Source organism: Asterias amurensis, chromosome 17 (assembly GCF_032118995.1).
Source record: "Asterias amurensis chromosome 17, ASM3211899v1".
NCBI classification, from domain to species: Eukaryota; Metazoa; Echinodermata; class Asteroidea; order Forcipulatida; family Asteriidae; genus Asterias; species Asterias amurensis.
In genome coordinates, this window is record NC_092664.1 from 13,227,718 (window position 1) to 13,249,738 (window position 22,021).

General features: G+C 38.5%; 2 protein-coding genes across 2 annotated transcripts; both read right to left on the reverse strand.

Moving 5' to 3' along the window:
- Nucleotides 1-431: 431 nt before the first annotated feature.
- LOC139949952 (60S ribosomal export protein NMD3-like) lies at nucleotides 432-13,080 on the reverse strand. The gene is made up of 12 exons (XM_071948541.1): nucleotides 12,894-13,080; nucleotides 11,862-11,996; nucleotides 11,248-11,341; nucleotides 10,122-10,331; nucleotides 9,455-9,624; nucleotides 8,500-8,596; nucleotides 7,720-7,837; nucleotides 6,275-6,429; nucleotides 4,348-4,509; nucleotides 3,554-3,693; nucleotides 3,002-3,072; nucleotides 432-2,654 (listed from the first exon to the last, which is right to left on the reverse strand). Exons 1-12 carry the CDS (start codon nucleotides 12,935-12,937, stop codon nucleotides 2,497-2,499), a joined length of 1,554 nt encoding a protein of 517 aa, XP_071804642.1. The 5' UTR covers nucleotides 12,938-13,080; the 3' UTR covers nucleotides 432-2,496.
- A 953-nt stretch (nucleotides 13,081-14,033) lies between these two features.
- LOC139950067 (uncharacterized) lies at nucleotides 14,034-19,674 on the reverse strand. Its single transcript, XM_071948699.1, has 2 exons — nucleotides 19,334-19,674; nucleotides 14,034-18,528 (listed from the first exon to the last, which is right to left on the reverse strand). Exon 2 carries the CDS (start codon nucleotides 18,430-18,432, stop codon nucleotides 17,254-17,256), a length of 1,179 nt encoding a protein of 392 aa, XP_071804800.1. The 5' UTR covers nucleotides 18,433-18,528; nucleotides 19,334-19,674; the 3' UTR covers nucleotides 14,034-17,253.
- Between the last annotated feature and the right edge of the window lie 2,347 nt (nucleotides 19,675-22,021).

A 22,021-nucleotide genomic window follows, 5' to 3' on the forward strand; every position in this document is an offset into this window, starting at 1 on the left:
AGACTGTAGCCTTGTACATATTTTTAGGCAAATTTTGACAAATATACAAGACTATAGCCTTGTACACATGTTTAGGCAAAATTTGACAAATAATCAAGACTGTAGCCTTGTACACATTTTTAGGCAAAATTTGACAAATATACAAGACTATAGCCTTGTACACATTTTTAGCCAAAATTTGACAAATATACAAGACTATATAGCCTTGTACACATTTTTAGCCAAAATTTGACAAATATACAAGACTTATAGCCTGGTACACATTTTTAGCCAAAATTTGACAAATATACAAGACTATAGCCTTGTACACATTTTTAGCCAAAATTTGACAAATATACAAGACTATAGCCTTGTACACATTTTTAGCCAAAATTTGACAAATATACACATTTTCAGGCAAAATTTAACAAGTACACACGAATCATAAGATCATCTTTTCTTCACAGTCTATATTAATTGTGAATACATTTGTTACAGTACATTAGTATCTGATTCCAGTATTAACTGTTACAGGTCTGTTACAATTCATGGTTTGTTTTAGTATCGCGCCATTTTATGATTTCCATATTAACATTATCACACCGTTCTATAAATGATGACAAGGATGCCTTAATAGTAAATTTAACCAACTGTACAATGGGTGTTTGATTCCAGTGTTTTCTGTCACTTGTGACGACCATAGTACATATCACTTCACACACCAATGTGAATGCAACTTTACAAAAGTTCAACAAGGGCGTATGTTAAACAGCCAATAAAGGATGATCTCAAATATATAGATATAACAGTTTTCTAATAGCTGGAGTCCATAGGAAACATAAAAAAAATATAACGAGTCTCTTACCTCACGTTAAAACATGGTAAAAATGTTTTTTCTACAGAACGCTTCTAGCCAAATTTCTGAAAAACGCGGGGTCAAACAAACCTGCGCGACAAAGAAATCGTGACGTCAGTGGCGGCTATTTGGTGTGGAAAATAGCGCCCTCAGTTTGACAAAGCTGGAGAACGGATGCATTTTTGACTCAAGTTATTCGTTACTAAATGCAAATTTTGAGAGTAACATGTCTTTTTGGCCATAAAAAGGTAATAGTTGAAATATTGAGATCATCCTTTATTGGCTCTTGAAAAGCACTGGTCAATGACTGCTGGACACCTTTGGTGATTGTCAAAGACCAGTATTCTCACTTGGTGTTTGCCAACATTTGCATAAAATAACACATCTGATATTGGTCATCGAAGTTGCAAGAGAATAATAAAATAAAACACACCCTCGTTGTAAGGTTGCACAACTACGTAACCTCAAGTTTTTATGCTTACAACTATTTTGAGTAATTACCGTTTGTGACCAGTGCCTTCAATATTTTGGAAATATATCATATATTCACACCAATGTCAAGTTGAACCCACAACCTTCATCCAACTGAGCTATTTATCCCTTGTTTTTGTAAGCATGTACATGTATCTTTTGATTCCATACAAGATATTCTGACCTGATTTTTCTTTTTTTTTTACTTGAAATAATTTTTATAATCTTACATTTTAAGCTAGCCACATCTTAACAAGCAACAAATGGATCCAGATGTATCCAGATTGAATAATTGAAATAATTACCTGAAATAATTGTTTATCTTACAATAAGCAAGCCATACCTTTATAAGCAAGCAATAGATCCAGATAGATCCAGATTTGATTCAGATGGAGCCAGATGGATCCAGATAGATCCAGATAGAACCAGGTGGATCCAGATAGAACCAGGTGGATCCAGATGGAATACTAGAAAATAATAATTGTTTATCTTACAATACGCAAGCCTTATCTTTATGAGCAAGCCATGGATCCAGATAGATCCAGTTCTATTTTATCTTACACAATTCTCAATATGGGCGGGGGGGGGGGGGGGAACACAGAATCTCCTGCCACATCGGAATGCTGACCAGTCCTGTTCAGCCCGGTTCATACTTTCTGCGAATGTGATATAAATTTTGGCGTTACAGGGCTGTTTTCACAGCAAATGTTTCACAGGAGTTGAGTTCAAGTCAACTGATGCGAATTACTCGCTCTGCATTTGTGATGTAAAGAATTTGTATCGCATTCGAAGGAAAGTCTTCGCAGGAAACATTTGCAGGAAGTATGAACAAGGCTCTAGTCAATGCTATCTCTGCAGCCAATAGTGGTAGCCGGTTGATACAGACCATCATAGAGCAAGTTTAAGTGGGCACATTCAGACGACCCGTGGTTGACTACAGACCAGCAACGTACATGCGCAGTGACGCACTCAATCGAACGACTCGTTTGGAAGTCCAGTCAACCTTCCACCTTTTCGCTATAGTGTCACTGGGGCCCCTCTGCGCTTAACACATATTAGAATAGAACATGCTGTTGGGACCAGTTAAGAAACCATGGGCTTGAGGCTGGTTCCAAATGGTCGACCACACCGAGTCAAAGTAGTCAACCTTTAGTTAACCATTGTGCACACTCGAACTTGCTCTTAACATCTTAAGCTGTAGCCATTGATCCGGCTGCTCCTCCACCTTCCATATTCTCCTGATCATCTTCTGCATCAGTAAGACGCAAATCATCCAGCATCTCCTGTAGACTGATACGAGGAGCATCATCCTCGTCGCTTGATTCCACGGCAATGTCCTTATCACGATCTGCATGACAACCAAGACAATAAGGACCATCAAGATATCAATCAAAGTCGGAACATTGTTAACTCGGACAAGCAAATAAGCTATGCACAAAACAAAGAATAGCATTAGCTGTTGCAAACTGCTTAATAACCAAAAGGATATGGTATGACCTTTTATGCATATGTTGAGATACACCAAGTGAGAAGACTGGTCATTGACAATTACCAATAGTGTCGAGTGTCTTTAATCATGAAGAGACAATGCTACTAGCGCAGAAATTTGGCGCTTGCCGTGCAGAATTCGGCGGTTAGCAGAGCCAAGCAGTTGGGCCCTGATATCAAAAATAACTGACAATCAAGATGACTTACCCAAGTAGATGTTGACATTCTTTCTGTAGTCTGTATCTTCTTCAAGGTCTTCCAGGAAACCCATGTAATCCCTGACAAGAAAAGAAACCAAAATATTAGGTTCATTCCAACAAGAAGTTGTTTACTATTTCTTCTTAAAGGGAGGGTATACCTTTGAAAAATAAAATATGCGACATAAAAACGCACTTGGGAGGAAGCAATGCAGCTGTTGATATGTGTGACATTTTGAGAAATGATTCCCTTCAAAGGAATGTGGATTAAGAGAGAGGGATTCAACGACATTACAATCTGAGCACGAAGCATTTCTCAAACTAGTATTTCAATTTCGGACTATTCTTCCTGGGATTCAAACCACACTACACAAAGATGAAAAATAGGAGAAGATATGATCTTCAATAAAGATCAATATCAGACATGTTAGCTGCAGGCCTCGGTGGGATTGGAACCACACTTCACAGAGATGAACAGTAGGAGAGGATATTATTTTCAATAAAGATCAATATCAGACATGTTAGCTGCAGGCCTCGGTGGGATTCGAACCACACTTCTTACCTGTCTGCTCTGTCAGTATTCACTCCCTCTTCATCCTTACGGAGCATCTTCAGTTTCCAGTTGCGTTTACGATTACGCTTCTGACGATTGCCGTAGTATTTCTTGATCAGAACAACATCGGGAAGTAAATCAGCTCTCATCTGCAGAGAGAAAGAATGAAAGAAAATTAGTCTCCTGACGTTGACTAGAGCAAGCTAGAGCAAGCTAGTCAAAACGTTGAGACCAATTCAAAAACTTACTGTGCAGTAGTGCAATACGATCTTATAAGCTACAGTAGTAGTCCAAGCCTATTTTCTACACCTTCCGCCCGGGTAATACTTAAAAAAGCAGGACAGTTCTTTTCTGATAAATCTACTCCGCGGTAGTAGAATAAAGCAAGACAGTTCTCTAAAAACAAACTCTACCTTGCAAGTCGATACACACATGGTGTTACCGTAAACCAAATAATATTGATGCCTCACTATGCAATGCCTCAAATCCTGTATAAAATTAGACGGATCGACAAAATTTGGGTGGGGGACCTTGTGACATAATAGGCAATATCATTTTTTTTAAATCTAAAAAATCCTAATATTTGGCTGTTAGTTAAAGTTTTTTTTGTCAGTAGTGACTCTCCCCCCTGGACTAAATTTCATAAAGCTGCTTAAGCACAAAAAGTAGCTAAGCACACACAAAATATGCTTACCAAAATAAGGGGTTACCAGCCAATGTACTATGTAACATGCACAATTTGTGACTGGTATCCTGCTCATTTCTACTAAGCAAAAAAAAATGTTGAGCCCTGATCCACTTACCTCTGCAAGGTACGAATTGTTGACGTTGGTTCTGGTGAAATCAAAGCCAATTGCCAGGTCCCCGGCACGCAGCAGGTGCCCAAGATGGCTACGGCAATGATACTGAGTATCACATACACCCATATCCTGAGTACGCATCACCCACACATCAGCCAGTAAATGCTGCAAAGAAGGAAGAAAAATGAAACAAAGTTTGAGTGTACAATTTAGGTAAACTCTTGATCACAACACTGAAAATATTTTCATACCTGAAATTTTCGACCAACACTTCTGTCTTCATCAGCAGGATGTTGAACCCGTGACCTTGCGGACACGTGATCCCAAGACCATATGAAAATATTTTCAGTGTTTCGATCAAGAGTTTACCTAATGTATCTAACTACCAACACAGATGAACTTTCACACTACAGTTTGAGTGTTTTAGCTTGTTACCCTTTGCATTAATGTCATACATGTACATGCAGCTAATGTCTGACACATCAGGAGAATCGTATTCGCTTGCCACTTCAGGAACGAAATTGCACATAAATATTCATTCATTCATCAACTTACTCATGGTTTTGTAAACATTTACAATTCACGACATCAACCGATTTGCAAGTAAACAATAAAACTGTACAACTTGAAGAAAACACAATGAAATAACAACAAAGGATTTAAAACAAAAAGATATGTACCCAGAAGTACATAAAGTTGCACAATGAAACTGGTTTCTCAGTAAGTTTGATGATGTCAGGTCAATATTAATGTACGCATGAAAACACCACATCACCTAAATTCTGCAGAAGCACTGTATAGGATAATAGGATTTGAGGCATTGCATGGTGAGGTATCAATATATATTTGGTATGCGGTACACCATGTGTGTAGCTACTTGCCAGGTAGATTTTGTTCTTAGAGAACTGTCTTGCTTTATTCTGGGGTGTTCGGGGGTTCGGGAGACTTCTCAGATCTGAAAAGAACTGTCCTGCTTTTTAACTATTACCAGGGCGGATGGTATAGAAAATAGACTGGGACTACTTCTTCAGCTTATAGGCTCATGATTAACTGTACTACCGTGGAGTCAGTTCTTTAATTGGTCTCAACGTTTCGACTAGCTTGCTCTAGCTATCGTCAGGAGACTGAAGAGGTAAGAGAAGAGTGGGCTTGTATAACACATGGGGATTTTGACTCCTAAATGGTGCAACCAAGATTATTACCAAGTTGTGATAATCACTGTACACTCGGATTCCAATATACAATAGCCATTTATCAATCGTGGCTTATAGCGACAGTCCGAGCCTATTCATGGTACATGCAAGACATTCTACAATTTCATGAAAGAGAAGAAACAAAAATCCAGGTGCATTTAATAGGAGATCGTTTGTTGTCTTTACTTTGTTTAGCCAGCGTTTCATTGCGACCACAATATTCTCTTTACAAAAAATACTGAAAAATTCTGAAAAAAAAAGAAGAAAAAAACAATTGCGCAGAGACACAGGAAAGACTTTTCAGAACTGTCAGAGGGTGGTTAAAGGAACATTACAGAATTGGTAAGAAAACAAAATTGTCTTAAGATCACAGATTTACATAAAACTAACACGGTCTAATGATGACGAAAGTAGAAAACTTCCCTTGAAACGTTTCTGTCTAAAATGTTATACTTGATGAGAAATAAATAAAATTATTTCCCATTTGAAGTTAATCGCTCAGTAAGTTTTATTAATTTTTTCAAATCGATGTCTTGCAAAATGTGTAATCGTTTTTTCACTTTTTTTGTGTGTGACCCAGATGGTCGATCGATCCCAAACTTCTACAGGTTTGTCAGTTTATGTATATGGTGGATTACATAACGTGCTTATACTGCCAGCAACTGTCTTGCTAGCAAAAACCAATTCTGTAATGTTCCTTTAAATGAACATTTTCAGGAATAATTTTCCTATCACACCTTGTTTGATCTTGACCCATGGCCAGCCACATGGGGTTGTTCCTTCTCCTCAATCCTTTCTACTTGCAGGACGGTGAATTCAGTCAAATGTTTAGGGTTGTCACACAAACTACTGAAAGGACTACGCCAGAATGAGGAGGCAGAAACATCAGCGACTATTGACAAGAAATGACAAATCAGGTAAAATAACAGTATTAAAGGGAAGGTACACATTTGGTAATTACCCAAAACAAATATCAACTTAAAAACTGACTTGGTAACGAGCATTGGAGAGCTGTTGATTGATAGTTATGTGGGAAACGACTCCCTCGGAAGTAACGTAGTTCATAAAATAATAAAAGACTTCTAGCTAGAAGTCTTTGATTCTTATCTGAAAGCAAACAAATTCGTCCAACAAGGGTGTTTTTTTTTTCATCATTTTCTCGCAACTTCGAAGATCGATTGAGCCCAAATTTTCACAGGCTTGTTATTTTATGGTTATGATGGGATACAACAAGTGAGAACACTGGTCTTTGACGATCACCAAACGTGTACCTTCCCTTTAAAAAAAAAAAAAAAAAGTTTTCAGATTATTATTTTTTTGTACACGACTTAAATTCAGAAAGAAATATTTCCAAGATAATGATGGTTCTTGTCTGAACTTCATAATCAGAGCCCGATTTGACAAAGCCTGTAAGCAGGAAAAGCTACTACATGTACATATAAAAGTATTGCTTAACAGAAAACAGCTAGCAAGCCAAAATTAGGTTTAAGTTATAATGCTGTGACCGGTGCCCCACTCAATGTTTGCTAAGCATTGCTAAGCAAAGAAACTTGTCAAGCAGTGTTTTCTGCTTAACAACTTCATGAATTCGAACCCAGCAAGCTTTCAGACTATTTTGTCAGCTCTACCAATCCTGTATAATACAGTGTAGTGGAAGTTCCAATTAGAGGGGGGAGGGTTGTATTTAGCAGGCCATGAATTTTCGTTTTTGAAGGGGCACTTCTATGAGGAAAAATGTAATCGCAACAAGAGGGCACCACAACAAAAGAACAGGGCACCACAGCAATTGATGTGGGTGCTGTTGGTTATTTTGAGGCCTGGGTGGGGTAAGAGGTGTCCATCTCATGAAAAGATCAAAACATTACTGATGCCAGCAGGGTTAAGCCTGGTTCATACTTCATGCGAATGCGAAACAAATGTTGACTCCACAAATTCGCAACGAATAATTGGCAGCAGTTGAACTCTGCTCTACTCACTTGCGAATATCGCTGCGAAAGGAGGGTCGTAATGTCAAATTCACGTCACATTCGCCTCGCATTCGCATTGGCAGTAAGTATGAACCGGGCTTAAGGCTTCCAAAAAAAAGTAAATGTTTGTTCCCTTTTGGCAGGACATTTGACGTGAGTGCCGAGGGTTATTTTCAGGCCTGATTGATTCAGGGTTGAATCAAGGGCCGTCTTACCTTGTAATGTAAGAGGGTCGATGAACTGTAAGCCACTAGTAACTCTGGTGCAGAGAACAAGCTGGCCAATGTTACCCAGCGACCTCGCTACCTTCTTAGGCAGGCAAACAATCTCATCCTGCAAAAAAGCAATACAAGATCACGCTTTAGACATGAAATGACATCTGTATTACACCATGGAGTCTAAAGCTCAGGCCTGGAATTTCATCTTTGAAAGGGTAAGGCCATTTTCATTGGAAATTCTTAAAATCAATGGGAAACTTTTGAAGGGGCACCGAGGCCAAGACCAGGGGCAACAGAGGCAAAAGCCTCCATGGCCTTCATGTAATTCCAGGCCTGGAATCCTGGTTCATACTTCCTGCGAGTGCGAATAAAATTTTGACATCACAAGATCGCAACAAAACATTTGCAGCAGTTCAGCTGTGCTCAGCTCTTGCAAAAAACAGAGTTGTGACGTCAATATTTGCTTAAAATTTGCAGGAAGTATGAACCGGGTTGAAGTGATGTTTGAAGCATTGCATGGTGTGAAGGATAAGAATAGAGTATAAATAATAGTAAACTTGTGGGTAGAACCATCTAAAAATTCTCTTTTGAGGGAGTTGGCTCTGAAGAGCCAGTTTGGTCACAAAGTTTCGAACAGTATACTCTGCTCAGAACCAGAATCAGCACTTCTCACACAAGAGATTTTAACTCAAACCTTACTTTAAGCATGAAACAAGTATTTTTTTATAAGGGATAATGGAAATAAGAAAGTCAAGCCCCTACATGGAGTTGTCTTACCTTACATACTGGCACAATCTCCACAGAGAAGGTGTACTTATAGACGTATGTATTATTATGAATATCATGAGATATCAACTGCTGTGCTGTCTTGTATCTGAAAAATAAATTTGAAAGACCATCTATTTAAAAACATACATTTTCTATTTTTTTTTGGGGGGGGGTAGGGGTGATGAGTTTAAAATAAAATAAAAATCAGGTTAAAAATTGAGAAAACACATCACTGAATACATACAATTTATAATCTATGATGGTTTCTTAAAGGGTCTATGTACTTTTTGTTTGACACAAAACACAATGTGCACAGATTTACGTTAAACTCACACAGTATCAAGATAGTGATGGTAGAGAGCTTCCCTGAAAATACTACTTGCTGAGGTGCTGTAGTTTTTGAGGAATGAGGAAAAAAAAATGTCATAAAAATAACTTTCGTCTCAGTGATGAGACCAAAGATTATTTTAGCATGTAAAAACGTGCTTTTATGACACTGTTTTACTCATTTCTCAAAAACTACAGCACCTCAGCAACTAATATTTTGATGTACGGTTTCTACAATCATTATCTTCAAACGGTGTAAGTTTGATGTAAATCTGTGGACACTGTGTTTTGTGTTACAAAAAGTACCCAAATTCATTAACATAACATCTAGTTTATTTTACAATCACATCTATATGCACATGTATGTTTTTGTATGTTAATAATATACAGTTGTTCTCTTGAGGACCTGTTGAAGAGGAGAGCCTCTAGACAGAAACTGTGTTTCTTTCAGGAAATCATTCAGGGGCAAGCTGAATCCTTTTCCTTCCTCTGTATTTTAATTGCTCATTGCTGTATCTTTGAATGTTTTTACCTAATTAGTGTGCTGTACTAAAATGACTGTACTTCTTTATCCACGCGAGAAATTAAATAAATATAAACATCCAAGTTTTCTTCCAATCACATATATGTTACTAACCTGCACGGTACAGCGTTCATAAGAAAGTCCACCATCTTCCGAGCATGATCCTTAGTAGTGTAAAAGAAGTCAAGTCCTTCGTCATGTTGCTTGATGTTGAGCGTTTTGACATGCATGCTGTGCTTCAGGATGTACTGCTCCAAGTAGAAAAAGGTCTTCTTGTGAGATGTCTGGAAAATCAAATCAAACAGGAATCAATTTAAGTTTCTCAAAAGAAGTGCCTGCAGAAAATTATTGTTGTGATTCATTTCTAAAAAAACTAGAACACCTCATTTTAGTAATAATTTAAGAGAAGATATCTACCATCATTATCTTCAAACCGTGTAAGTTTAGTGTAAGTCTGTGGATGTTTGAGTTTTGTGTTGTACAAAAGGTTACCAAACCCTTTAAATAAGGGATCCAAGGGTAAAACTCTGTTTTGTGATACACTCATTTTTCAAGGATGTTGGCCGCACTCTAGCCAAACAGCTCTAGGCTGTGTCCAAACCGGCTACACAGCTAGATCAGCACTTCTACTAGTGTAGAAGAATAGGCAGATGCGCAGGATATAGCGGTAGCTGTAGCCGAAGTTGCTGTTGCGGACATGACCTTAGTCTGTACGGAAGAGGCATGTGGTCACAAGGAGACAAAATGTCTGAGGTTAAAGAAGAGTAGAGATGATAACCACCTTCTGTCTGAGTTGGACAACAGCTTTCCAGAAGTCTTTAGCTTCAACTCGATGACAATCAGGACACATCTGAGTGCTGACGACAAACTCCACGACGAAGACTTGCTCTAAGATGGCCCCGCCCATAACCTCCATCTGGATGGACAGCTTGAGCTTGATACGACGAGAATGCGGCTCAGTCCAGATGAAACCAGCATCGATCAGTCTGACCTGTAGGTATGGCGGGTCAAAGGTTAAAGGTTATTAAACAAAATAAAAATTAAGTCATTTGTAAAGCGCCTCATGCAAAAGCCTCTGAGCGCATAAAGGGAACAATAAAATATACAATGAGTGAAAAAATGATTAAATACAGGCAGGTTACAAATAAGCTGCTTCAAACAAGAGTTTTTAACGGAGATTTAAAACTGTGTAAAGAACTAGCCTGGCGAATATGCACAGGAAGACTATTCCAAAGAAATGGTGCTGGGTAAGAAAATGATCTGTGGTTATATTTGACAAAATTCAAAATTGCACCTCAGGATTCCTGTAATCTGGTAATGTACACATGTAATATAATTATTTGCACTTCTGAATATCTGCAATTTATGCTCATTAGGGACAAAGTTTTGAATTGTTCCACATAGTGTGTATTCAAACATCTGGAACAAAGTTGGTCCAACCATGTTGACAATTTAGTTTCTTGAGAAAGTAGAATCAGCTGTTGTAAACTGCTTAAAAAGAACCCGTTGTATTATATGCAAAAAATAGTTAATGGCATGACATTTTAACCCCAGCCGAGATCTTTTTTTTCCCATCAGGATAAAGAACATAATTTGTTTTTACCCTTACCCACCCGAGTGACTGTTCACAGAACTTGTGAATGTACTGAGTGTGCAGTGCTTAATACACACAGGCCTGATACTTCACGGAGGCAACGGAGGCGATTGCCTCCGTTGCCCCTTGTCATTGCCTTGGTGCCCTTGAAATGCTCCAGTAGAAATTTACAATTTCCTCATAGGGCGCCCTTTGCCAAAGAGAAAATGCCTTGGTGCCCTTGCCCTTTCAAAAACGAAGCATACAGGCCTGCACACATCGGTGTAAGGGTAATAACAAATTATACGCTACTCAATGACTGTTCTTACAATACCTTACTAAGGCCTTTGAGCTTCTTGAGACATAAAGCAAGAAGTTCTCTCGACTCCAAGGAACACTTTACCCAATGGGCAGGAGGTTGAAGATATCTGTAAACAACACACAGTTTAAGATGAGGTTTAACAGTTATAATACATAAGTCAACATTCATGCATTGTCATGGCTTGAATTGGGGGGAAATAGAGGGAGCTATTTCTCTCAATGTTCTTATTAATAATATATAGTGCACGTATCTACTGACAAGGTACTCAAGGCGCTTAGTATACATACATTTGTACAGAAAGATAGGTAATTAAAGTTATGAATTATGTTGTGTTACATGTGTAACACAACACATGGGACCAATGGCTTTACGACTAAGCAATGGTCAAGTGTCTTGCTTTAAAAGGACACAAGTGTCACGACTGGGAGATTCAAACCCACACTCTGCTGATCAGAAACACCAGAGTTTGAATTCGGTGCTCCTATAACCGCTCGACCACGACTGTCGACACTTCCACAAACATCCCTCCAATGCTGGTGACCAACTAAGTTTTTATGCTAACAGTTGTTTGAGTAATTACCAACAGTGTCCAGTGCCTTAAAGTGGAAGAAGGTGTTTATACAAACCTCTCACATGATTTGCAGAAGTAGAGGGTAGCTTGCTTTGGGATTCCTTCAGTAATATCAACCTGTGTTCGTAGACAAGCTACACACATATTAGCCGGGTTGGGCTGGATTGGGGTACCGCACTGGCAACACAAACTATCAAGAAAAAAGAAGACATTACAATTCAAACATTGTCAAATGAAAAAAAAAGAACTTAATATGGACTCCTACATGTACTTGTACTCTCATCGTATCCAGACCTTGCTCTTAGAAGGTTGGGTCATTATTTGGTTTTTGACCCGGGAAATTTGTTTGTAATTTATATCAGAAAGCTTACAAATGGTTATGGAAGTAGCCGGCAAAATAATTTGGTTAGAATGCCCCTGTAGATGAGAAATTTATAAAAACAATTTAAACTGAGAATCGCTTCATGCATGAATCATTTCTCAGATGTCCAAGGGTTGGCACCGTTGGCATCTGTTTGTGAATAAAAATTTGTGCGGTCAGAGATGTAGTTTAGTTAGTGCCTGGCACTGTCATCTCACCAAACAAGAGTAAAGCGTGAGTGAAAATATCATGACGTCGTAAACCTCCATCCATCCTCCCCCTCCCGGAGTGGATTGGACCGATTTATGGGGCTAGGGCTAAGTAAGTAAGACTAAGACTAAGTAGAGTCCATATATAGAAAGTTATCCGGTATTGAAATAAGTTTTGTCTTACAAATATAGGAAAAGTTTCCGTATGGCGCCACCACTTTTTCATTCGATATGAAATAATATAGTATCTAATTTACCTCAATAAGATATCCCTTTTTGTAAAAATGAGTGAAAAGGTGGTGGCGCCATACGGAAAGTTATCCCAAATATATCATTACGGAATGTCATGTATTTTCCTGACATGTCAAAAACATGTGTCGGTAGAGCTAGCTAGAGGAAGGATGGACTTTCACCTTAAATTTGGCAAACTTCTTGGTTGGGGATGAAGAAATGGGGCGGTTTTATTTTTGACCAAACCAAGTCTAGCATATCTGAGAAATCCAATACTTCTACTTACATAGTTCCTTCAGTACTCGTCTGTTGTTGATCTAAATACTCCATGTTGAACAATACACCTGTTTTCTGTTATTCTAGTTTTAATCTCGATATTATTAAATTATTGGGGAAAAATGATTGTGCAACACTTTCGGTCATCAACCACACACGTGTAAATGTTAAATATCACTCGACCTTAAAAGCAAGGGCGAGTTGGTCAGTAAGGTGCAACAGCTCAGTAACAGCTCGTTAAGATTGCCAGACGAGTTTGACATACATGTACAATTAGATGGCTACATTGGATGGTGCCGAGTTGGTCAACACTAGTGGCACGCAACCTCGCTACCATGGGCATGCAGCACGCGACAGTGCAACACTAACCCCTGGATAAATACTTAGGAACTACAACACGCTGCAATCGATGGGCAAAACAAGCATAAATGCAACCTCGTTGCAGCATCCAACCCTCGAACCCTGAAGAAACTTTTGGGGCCACAAAAAAGCGTTTGATCTGCACCGACCATGGAGTCCATGGTCTGTGCATGGAGGTGTTTCTGCAGAAAATGTTCATACACGTCATTTTTTTTAAAGGAAAAAACCCGCTATTTATTTATTTATCTTCTTTGCATTCCTTCAATCCCTACTCAATACACTGAGTTTGTGCATGCTTTGCCTTGCCTTGGTTCACAAACATTACGGCTGAACCATGGATATGCTGGTTGATTAGACCCAGTAACTGGGGCGCTGTATTCCTTTTTCGAAGTTTTGACATTTTCTGTCATACTAGAATGTCAACATTTCGAAAAGGAATACAGCGCCCCAGTTACTGGGTGTACTGGTTGAAGTTCAATGGCCTCCATGGTTGAACCATGTAGTCACATTGACTCGAGCAGGACTTGAACCTGCAACCACACTTTCAGCCCAAATTTATTTAAAAACAATTCTAGTCATTTTGATTTGAAAGTATAGTTTGCAAAATGAAAAGCACTAGAGTTTAAAGCAGCGCATAATATTCATTCTTCCAATTCTAATTGATGTGTTTAATTATTTAGCTAAACCAACTGATAAAAGGAAACATCATTTAAAAAAGAAACACTTCGACAAAGCTGTTGTTCATTAAAAAGGAGTACAATTTTGTTTTTATTTCAACAAAATACGAACAAGAAAAGAACTTTTCAATGTTAAACAAAACATGAACTTTACTAATAAGCAGGCAATACATTGCGTAAGACCAACTTTCTTCCTTGTGTAGAGCAGCGTAGAACACGTTGCCTTGGATCGATCGAGTTGGTCTTTGAAAAGCGTCTGTAACCATTTGTTGTATGGTTAGAAAGATGTTTTGAAAGTAGAATACAATGATCTACACAAATTTGCCTTAAAATTTGCCTTGGTTTTCCTTTTACTTTGCGAACTAACACAGTTGGCCATGTATGGGAGTCAAAAATTTGAGGTCAAAAATTTGATTCCCATAAATGGCAGATTGTGTTAGTCGAAATCATGCAATTTCGAGTGATACTTGTGTGGATCATTATATTCTACTTTTAAAATATCTTTCTAAAACTGAACCCCAACATATCTGCCCAAGATCGTTCTCCAAAAGAGGCATCTTTTTCTGTTTAATTCATCACTTCATGCTGGACCCCCACCCCCAAAGATATGTAAGAAGGAAATAGTAAGAATAAATTATTCACACTGGACACTATTGGTAATGACTCAAAATAATTGGTAGCACAAAAAAAAACTTATTTTGGTAACAAGCAATGGAGAGCTGTTGGTAGTATAAAATATTGCGAGGAACAGCTCCCTCCGGAGCAACATAGTTTTTGAGAAAGAGGTAATTTCCCACTCAAATAATGAAAGACTTCAGCTGAAGCTTTTTATTATGCAAATTTTGGAAGCGGTGTGTTTTCTTTTTCATTTTTTTTTTGCAACTTCAACCGACCAATTGAATTCAAATTTTCACAGGTTTGTTATTTTATGCATATATGTTGAGATACACCAAGTGAGAAGACTGGTCTTTGGCAATTACCAATAGTGTCTAAAAATAAATTATAAAACAGTACTTAGCACTTAATAGATTAGCTGCCAACAGCAGCCTTTGATAAAAAAAAGCCTTTTGGAAAAACATCATGCATCGCAGTAACCTGGTTCTTATGAAAGGAGATGTTGTTCTGCCCCAAAATTTGAACCTGTATTGCTTTTCAGATTGTGTTATTCCTATAGAGATCATTCTTCTCATTTTTGGCAACATCTAAAACACGCAGCCACTATTTAAAATGAAATTTTCAAAGGTTAGTTTAAATTGTGAACACTACACAAGTTTTACCCAAAACAGGTACATTGCCTTTAAAGACAAACTCATTTATAAAGAGAAAAGCATTGAGCTATGTAGCAAAAACTACTTCGATTGGCCCAATTTCATAGAGCTGCTATTAAAGGCAGGTCTGCCAATTGGAAATGAGCAGGGCCCAATTTCATTAAGCCTGTAAGCACAAAAAAATATGCTTAAGATGAAATTTCTTCCATGATAAAAACAAGATTACGAACCAAATGGTAATTGGTAGCGTATTGCTGACATTCAGCTGTTGTTTGTTATCCAGAAAATCAAGTGGAAATGTGGTTGGTAATCCTGTTATTCTGGTAAGCATACTTTTGTTGTGCTTAGCTACTTTTTGTGCTTCAAGCAGCTCCATGAAACTGGGCCAATGTTTATTTGAAAAGAGCAAAATCTTTGCTTTAAAAATACTATTTAACCACATTTTGATATGACTTTTGGTCCACAACTTGTGAAAGTAGAACCACCAAGAGATGTGAGAGAACATAATCTACAAAACGGGGGTTAAAAGTAAAGTCTTTTACTGAAAATTTTGCAGTAGGCACATTTTTCTTTCAATGATAATTTTAATTCTTTTTAATGTTATTTATCAGGAAAAGAAAGTAGACAATAGAAATAAAATATTTGTTGTAGAAATTAAAATTTACCCCCTGTTGGCAATAACTGTTTTGGCTTGTTTCTGAACACTGACATTTTCATCAAACGACCCTTTTCTATAAGCTTGATCGCATCACAATCATGATGTTGTCTCATTGAATAATAGTCTTGGTTAAAGACATTCCTCACAGTGCGACCGACCACACAACAAACTTATGGTGTATAGTGCACAAACCGTCCATAACACCCTGACTTAGCCAACGAACCGTCCCCTTGAATAATGGTTCGTGGGCTAAGCCCAAATAAATTTTAAAAAACAGGGATAAGGGCATTTTTATTTAATATTTTTTTTTTTCCCAAGATGGCCGTTAGTATTTGAAATCAAACAGGCCACAAATTCTTCAGTTTGAAACACCGCAAAGTTATTTTATATCTATTTGCATGCAGGACCTGTGTTAACAGGGTTGGATTATTACACTAAAAAAAGATTTGCTGGTATCTGGCAGGCATTCACTAACATTGTTTTATGAAACACATGGTTACACATGATTTTTTTTTTTTCTACAAAAATAAAAAATAGTAAAACAAATAGTGTTAATGGAGGTCAGGATCGTGGCGAGCACAAATTGGCCAGTTGAATGCGCGGGTCGGCCAGGCAGTGCGTGAAAGGTAAACGAGAAACGTCTTGCACAAAGACTCAAAGGGAAGGTACACTTTTGGTAATTACTCAAAACAAATATTAACTTAAAAACTGACTTGGTAACGAGCATTGGAGAGCTGTTGATAGTATAAAACATTGTGGGAAACAACTCCCTCTGAAGTATGTAGGTCAAAGAGGTAATTTCTCACTTAAATAATAAAAGACTTCGAGCTAGAAGTCTTTTATTCCTATCTGAAAGCACACAAATTCGTCCAACAAGGTTATTTTTTCTTTCATCATTTTCTCGCAACTTCGATAACCGATTGAGGCCAAATTTTCACAGGCTTGTTATTTTATGCACATGATGGGATACACCAAGTGAGAAGACTGGTCTTTGACAATTACCAAACATGTACCTTCCCTTTAAAGGGTCTATGTAACTTTTGTAGAACAAAAAACACAATGTCCAAAGATTTACACCAAACTTACACAGTTTGAAGATAATGATGGTAGAAAGCTTCCCTGAAAATATTACGTGCTGAGGTGCCGTAGTTTTGGGGAAATGAGTAAAACGATGTCATGAAAATAATTTTCGTCTCATGAGACGAAAATTATTTTAATCATTTACAAACGTATTTTCATGACATTTTTTACTAATTTCTCAAAAACTACAGCACCTCAGTAAGTAATATTTGAAGGAAAGCTTTCCACTATCATTATCTTCAAACCCTGTAAGCTTAATGTAAATCTACGGACATTTTGAAAAAGTACCCAAATCCTTTAAATAACACAGATCAACGTTGAAATGCCTTAATCACACTCAGCCCCGCTGTCACTCTCAGCCTCGCTATCACTCTCAGCCTCGCTATCACTCTCGCTGTCAGTCTCGCTGTCAGTGTATCCTAAACATGCTTTGGCATATTCGTCCTGGTCTGCCTCATCTTCGTCATCACTAGAGTCGTCGTCGCTAGCTGCTACAAATGCACTGCCTGTAGATGATGAACCGACTAGATTGGTATTAACAATCTCCCAGACTTGCTCTCTTATTACTTTAGTACCAAAGAAATATCTGTCACAGAATTGAGAATAAGAAAATGAAAAAGATAGCTCATCTAAGATTTGGTTTACTGTGTAGGTTGCCAGGCCACAAGCTAGATCTACTCCTGTGTATAGATGCGTGCAAGGTCCAATCAGTTCATCTCTAAACTCTTGAAGACCCTTTTCTACTGACGTGTATTGGTCTTCTGATACCGAACGAGTAACTATTTCAAAACCTTTAGCCGCCTCTAGATTCTTCATGAAGTTTTCCTCCAAGTAGCTTGGACAGGCAGAGCAAGAATCATCCCCACAGTTGCAGTTAGATGCGCAGTTGTCGCAACAGTTATGCGGCACAATTTCTTTTACTTCTTGTGAGCCTGCGGCTACAGGAAATGCTGCATGTAGCACGCCTCTCCTACATTGTGAGGTGTCAAGGAACTCTTCCATCTGCTTCTGAAGTGGTGTTTGTCTGTGTCTCCCGTACTTAATGAGGATTGATGAACCCTGTTGCCCATCATGCCCTACTCTCCCACTCAGCTGCACATAGTCGGCAAGTTCGTTTGGTGCACCCAAAACAACAACATTGTGGGTCCCTTTTACATCAGTCCCCTGTCCAAAGTCCATTGTCGCAAAGAGAATACGACGAGCTCCCTTGGGGTCTGAAAAACTGTGTTGAACCTCTTCCTTGACATCACTGTGTGTATTTTCATGAAACATACTAAAAAATTTTGGATCCACAGGTGGATTCCTGCTGTCGAAAATAGAGTAAAGTTCAACACAAGTTGCTCTAGACTGGCAGTAAACGATAACACGCTCCATCTTTTCCTTTCTGCTGCACAAATCATCAGCAAGCCAGCCAAGGATCTTTTCCACATCTTTGAGTTTTGTTTTCAAAACAACATGCTTGATATTTTCACGGACTTGTGTGGCATCTGACACGGCAGCCATCATAGCTATCCTAGTTCCAGGCTAAAGTGAACTTAGAAGATCAGCAACAACGTGGCATTCAATTCACTGAAAGTTGATGTTTCTCCTGACAACGGGCCCCTGAAAAGAGAATTTTTAAAATAAATGTTAAAAAAAAAAAACGCTCAGAATTGCACGTCTGCAGAAATAAATGTAAACAGAAAAGAATGAATGTAACAGTATAGAACTATACCCAGTTAGTTTATACTTGGGTGCTGAAATCCTTTTTATTCTTCAAAATTTTGAATTATTGGTCCTACTATGACCAATAATAACAAATTTAAAAGAATTACAGCGCACTAGTTGCCATATCGAAACCCTCCTCCTCGGCCGTAGGGAGGAGGGTTACGTTATATCACCCCAGCCCAGTAACTGGGTCCAGTTAATAACTCCCTACTTCTAGAAACTATGGGGGGAACCTTATTAGTTTCTAGAAGTTTTAGAAGTAATAACTCCCCTGCAATGCAACATCAAAGATGTACACACTCTGGATCAATTTAAACGCCTTCTCAAAATAAAACTCATTGGTTAAACACTGAATAATTTTGTTTGTATGTTCTCAAACTCAATTGACACAGTCACATGACAGCGCATCAGGACTCTGTTTGTAATGCGCTTTATTATAATTATTATTATGTTGTCATTAATCAGCCTTCGAGAAAGACCATGGAGAAAGCATGGAAAGACTAACTGTGCTGGGGTCGAAACGTCAGGCCATTATTCCATTATCATTTAACTATTTTTTTGCATAAAAATCAAGACGGGAGCAAAGCCTTTTAATTATTATATATAGTATTACAAAGATTGAACGAAATGCCAGTAAAAAAGTGTCAGTATATTTACACAAATAACACAGAAAACAACAAATGTGATTCCCTCGACTCACCACTTCTTTGTGATAAAACGACTCTCGTCGATGAATAGCCGCATACACGACGACAGTACGCGCGCCGAGTCCAAGTGCGGAAATTCTCAGCTTGTCCTTTGCTATGTATGGAAAAAGGGCTGGCTGCAAGAAAAGGACCTCGGTCGGAATTGTTTGCCAATGCAATCTTCCTCAGTTGAGTTATTCGTCTTTGAATCCACCAACTATGACGACTGAATCTATCCCGGCTATATTCAGAGACGAAGTTATTTATCAAATCATTCAAAACACACACAGGCAATTCTTCTTTTCTCGTGAAAATCGCTCTTACACAGTTACACAAACCATCGACATAAACTAGCAGCCATGTGATAACAGCATGGACGGATGTGTAAACATGACCCTACACTCTCTGACACCACCAGGCGGGGGGACTCTATGGGGGTCACCTTGCTACGATCGCGCGCTGATTGGTTGAAAGGTGAGGGACAGCAAGTTGGTTAAATCATACCGTATGAGGGCGCGCTGTGGCGATTTACAAACTGAGCGTGTATTTTTTCACTTGGCCCAAATCGAAAGATTTGGGGAACTTTGTTTTTTCAAAATAAACAATGACGTCATCCTTTTGACAAAAAAATCCTCAATTACACCCAAGATATAGCAGTGAGGGAGTTCAAATTAGCACCAGACCACTCAAGTGGGGTGTGCGCAAAAATTGACAGCAGAAGTTAGCGATTTTGAGAGGGGTCAGAAAATCACTATTTTCTCAAAGTTCCAATCCTTCTTAGGGAGAAAAGTTAAAGTGTCACTTCTAGTCCATAAATTTGGCGCTCGTATGTACTTATGTATAGGGAGAATGGTGATCGTAACCGAGAATTTGAGGTCTCGAAATCAAGCATCTGAAAGCACACAACTTTGTGTGACAAGGGTGTTTTTTTCTTTCATTATTATCTCGCAACTTCGACTAACGATTGAGCTCAAATTTTTACAGGTTTGTTATTTTGTGCATATTATGTTAAGATTCACAAAGTGAGAAGACTGGTCTTTGACAATTACCAATGAATATTGTCCATTGTCTATAACCCAACAAATTAAAAGAGGGGGTAAGCCAACCCGGCCGCGATTTTTTTCCCCAGGATGGTAAAGGCCAATTGTACACGTATTCCCACTGATGAATAATTCAGCGTCAAGTGAGTGGCAGCCAATGGGAGCGTGTATGCAAATCTATTGGCATTTACCATCCTGGAAAAAATCATTTTGCAACCCGGCCGACCCTTCCAAGAAATAAGGGGGTGGGTACTCATCAAGGTGGGGGGGGGGGAGTGGCCACCAACCCTAACCATGAAGTTTAAAGAGGGGGTACTAGGCCATCAAACCTAACCGAACCCTAGAAATTTTAAGCGATTCAGTTCAAGGCCAGAAATAAATGAATCCAAATGTACAATTTCTAATATTTTCAATAATGTTATTATTACAAAAAATGCACTTTTGTACATACTGGAGGCTTACCAAAATAGCATTACATGTACATGCTATACAAGCAACACATTAATTCACAAACTACAAAATAAACCATGATTGAGTGAATTGAGTGTGGTCTTTTAAATCAGTTGACAATCTACTAAAAGCTCACAAGCACAACAGTTGCTTATCATTGTAGTCAGGCAGCTTAGCGAATGGATGTGGACGTTCCGGACAAAAGCACCAAATTTTGTCCACGTGGTCCTTATTACCTAAGCTTTGCATTTTTGATAGGAACCACCTCACCAAGACGTATTATGGCGGCCATCTTGGATTTCCAAGATGGCCGCCATTTAAAAACCTGTTTTTGCCAGTATCTCACCTCCTGAGTCACCTAGGATCACAATTATGGTGTCTAGATATACATTTCCATGGTCAAGGAATACATCTTCACCACTTAGAAAAGCAACAGTGCTTTATTTCCTTTGTATGGCGGCCATCTTGGATTTTTAAGATGGTAACCATATGAAAAACCCATATTTGCCGGTATCTCGCCTACAAAGTCACATGGAATCACAAATAGTGTGTCCAAATATATATTTCCATGGTCAATGGATCCAACTGTACCACTCAGAAGAGCAGCAGTGCCTTCTTTCTTTTATATAGCGGCCATCTTGGGTTTTCAAGATGGCCGCCATACGAAGAAAACACATATTTTATCAATATCTCACCTTCTAAATCACCTATAACCACAATTATGGTGACCACATATACATTATCATGGTCAATGAATCTAATTGTACCACTCAGAAGAGCAGCAGTACCTTCTTTGTTATATATAGTGGCTATCTTGGGTTTTCAAGATCTACATGTAACTTATAAGTCACGTCAAATACATACATTTGCATGGCTAATGCATACAAATAGAACAGCAGCAATGTTTTCTTTTTTATGGTGGCTATCTGGGAGTTTTAAGTTTTAATGAAGGCCTTGAAAGCACCAGGTAAAAAAGTCCCCTAGGAACCAATAATTGGCTGTCATCATCGAGACTCACTCACTCACTCACTCAGTCGACCCAAGTTGTCGCGTTGCAGCATGTTTGAGTCAGGCTCTATGTCTGACACGCCACACAACTCTATCCTGCATACAGCTGATAATAGCTCCTCCTTGTTGATTACTTCTGCGTCTTCAAACAGGGTCTTTAGCATAGTCTTGGTGGGTCTTCTAGGGCCGCACCTGCCGTGAGTG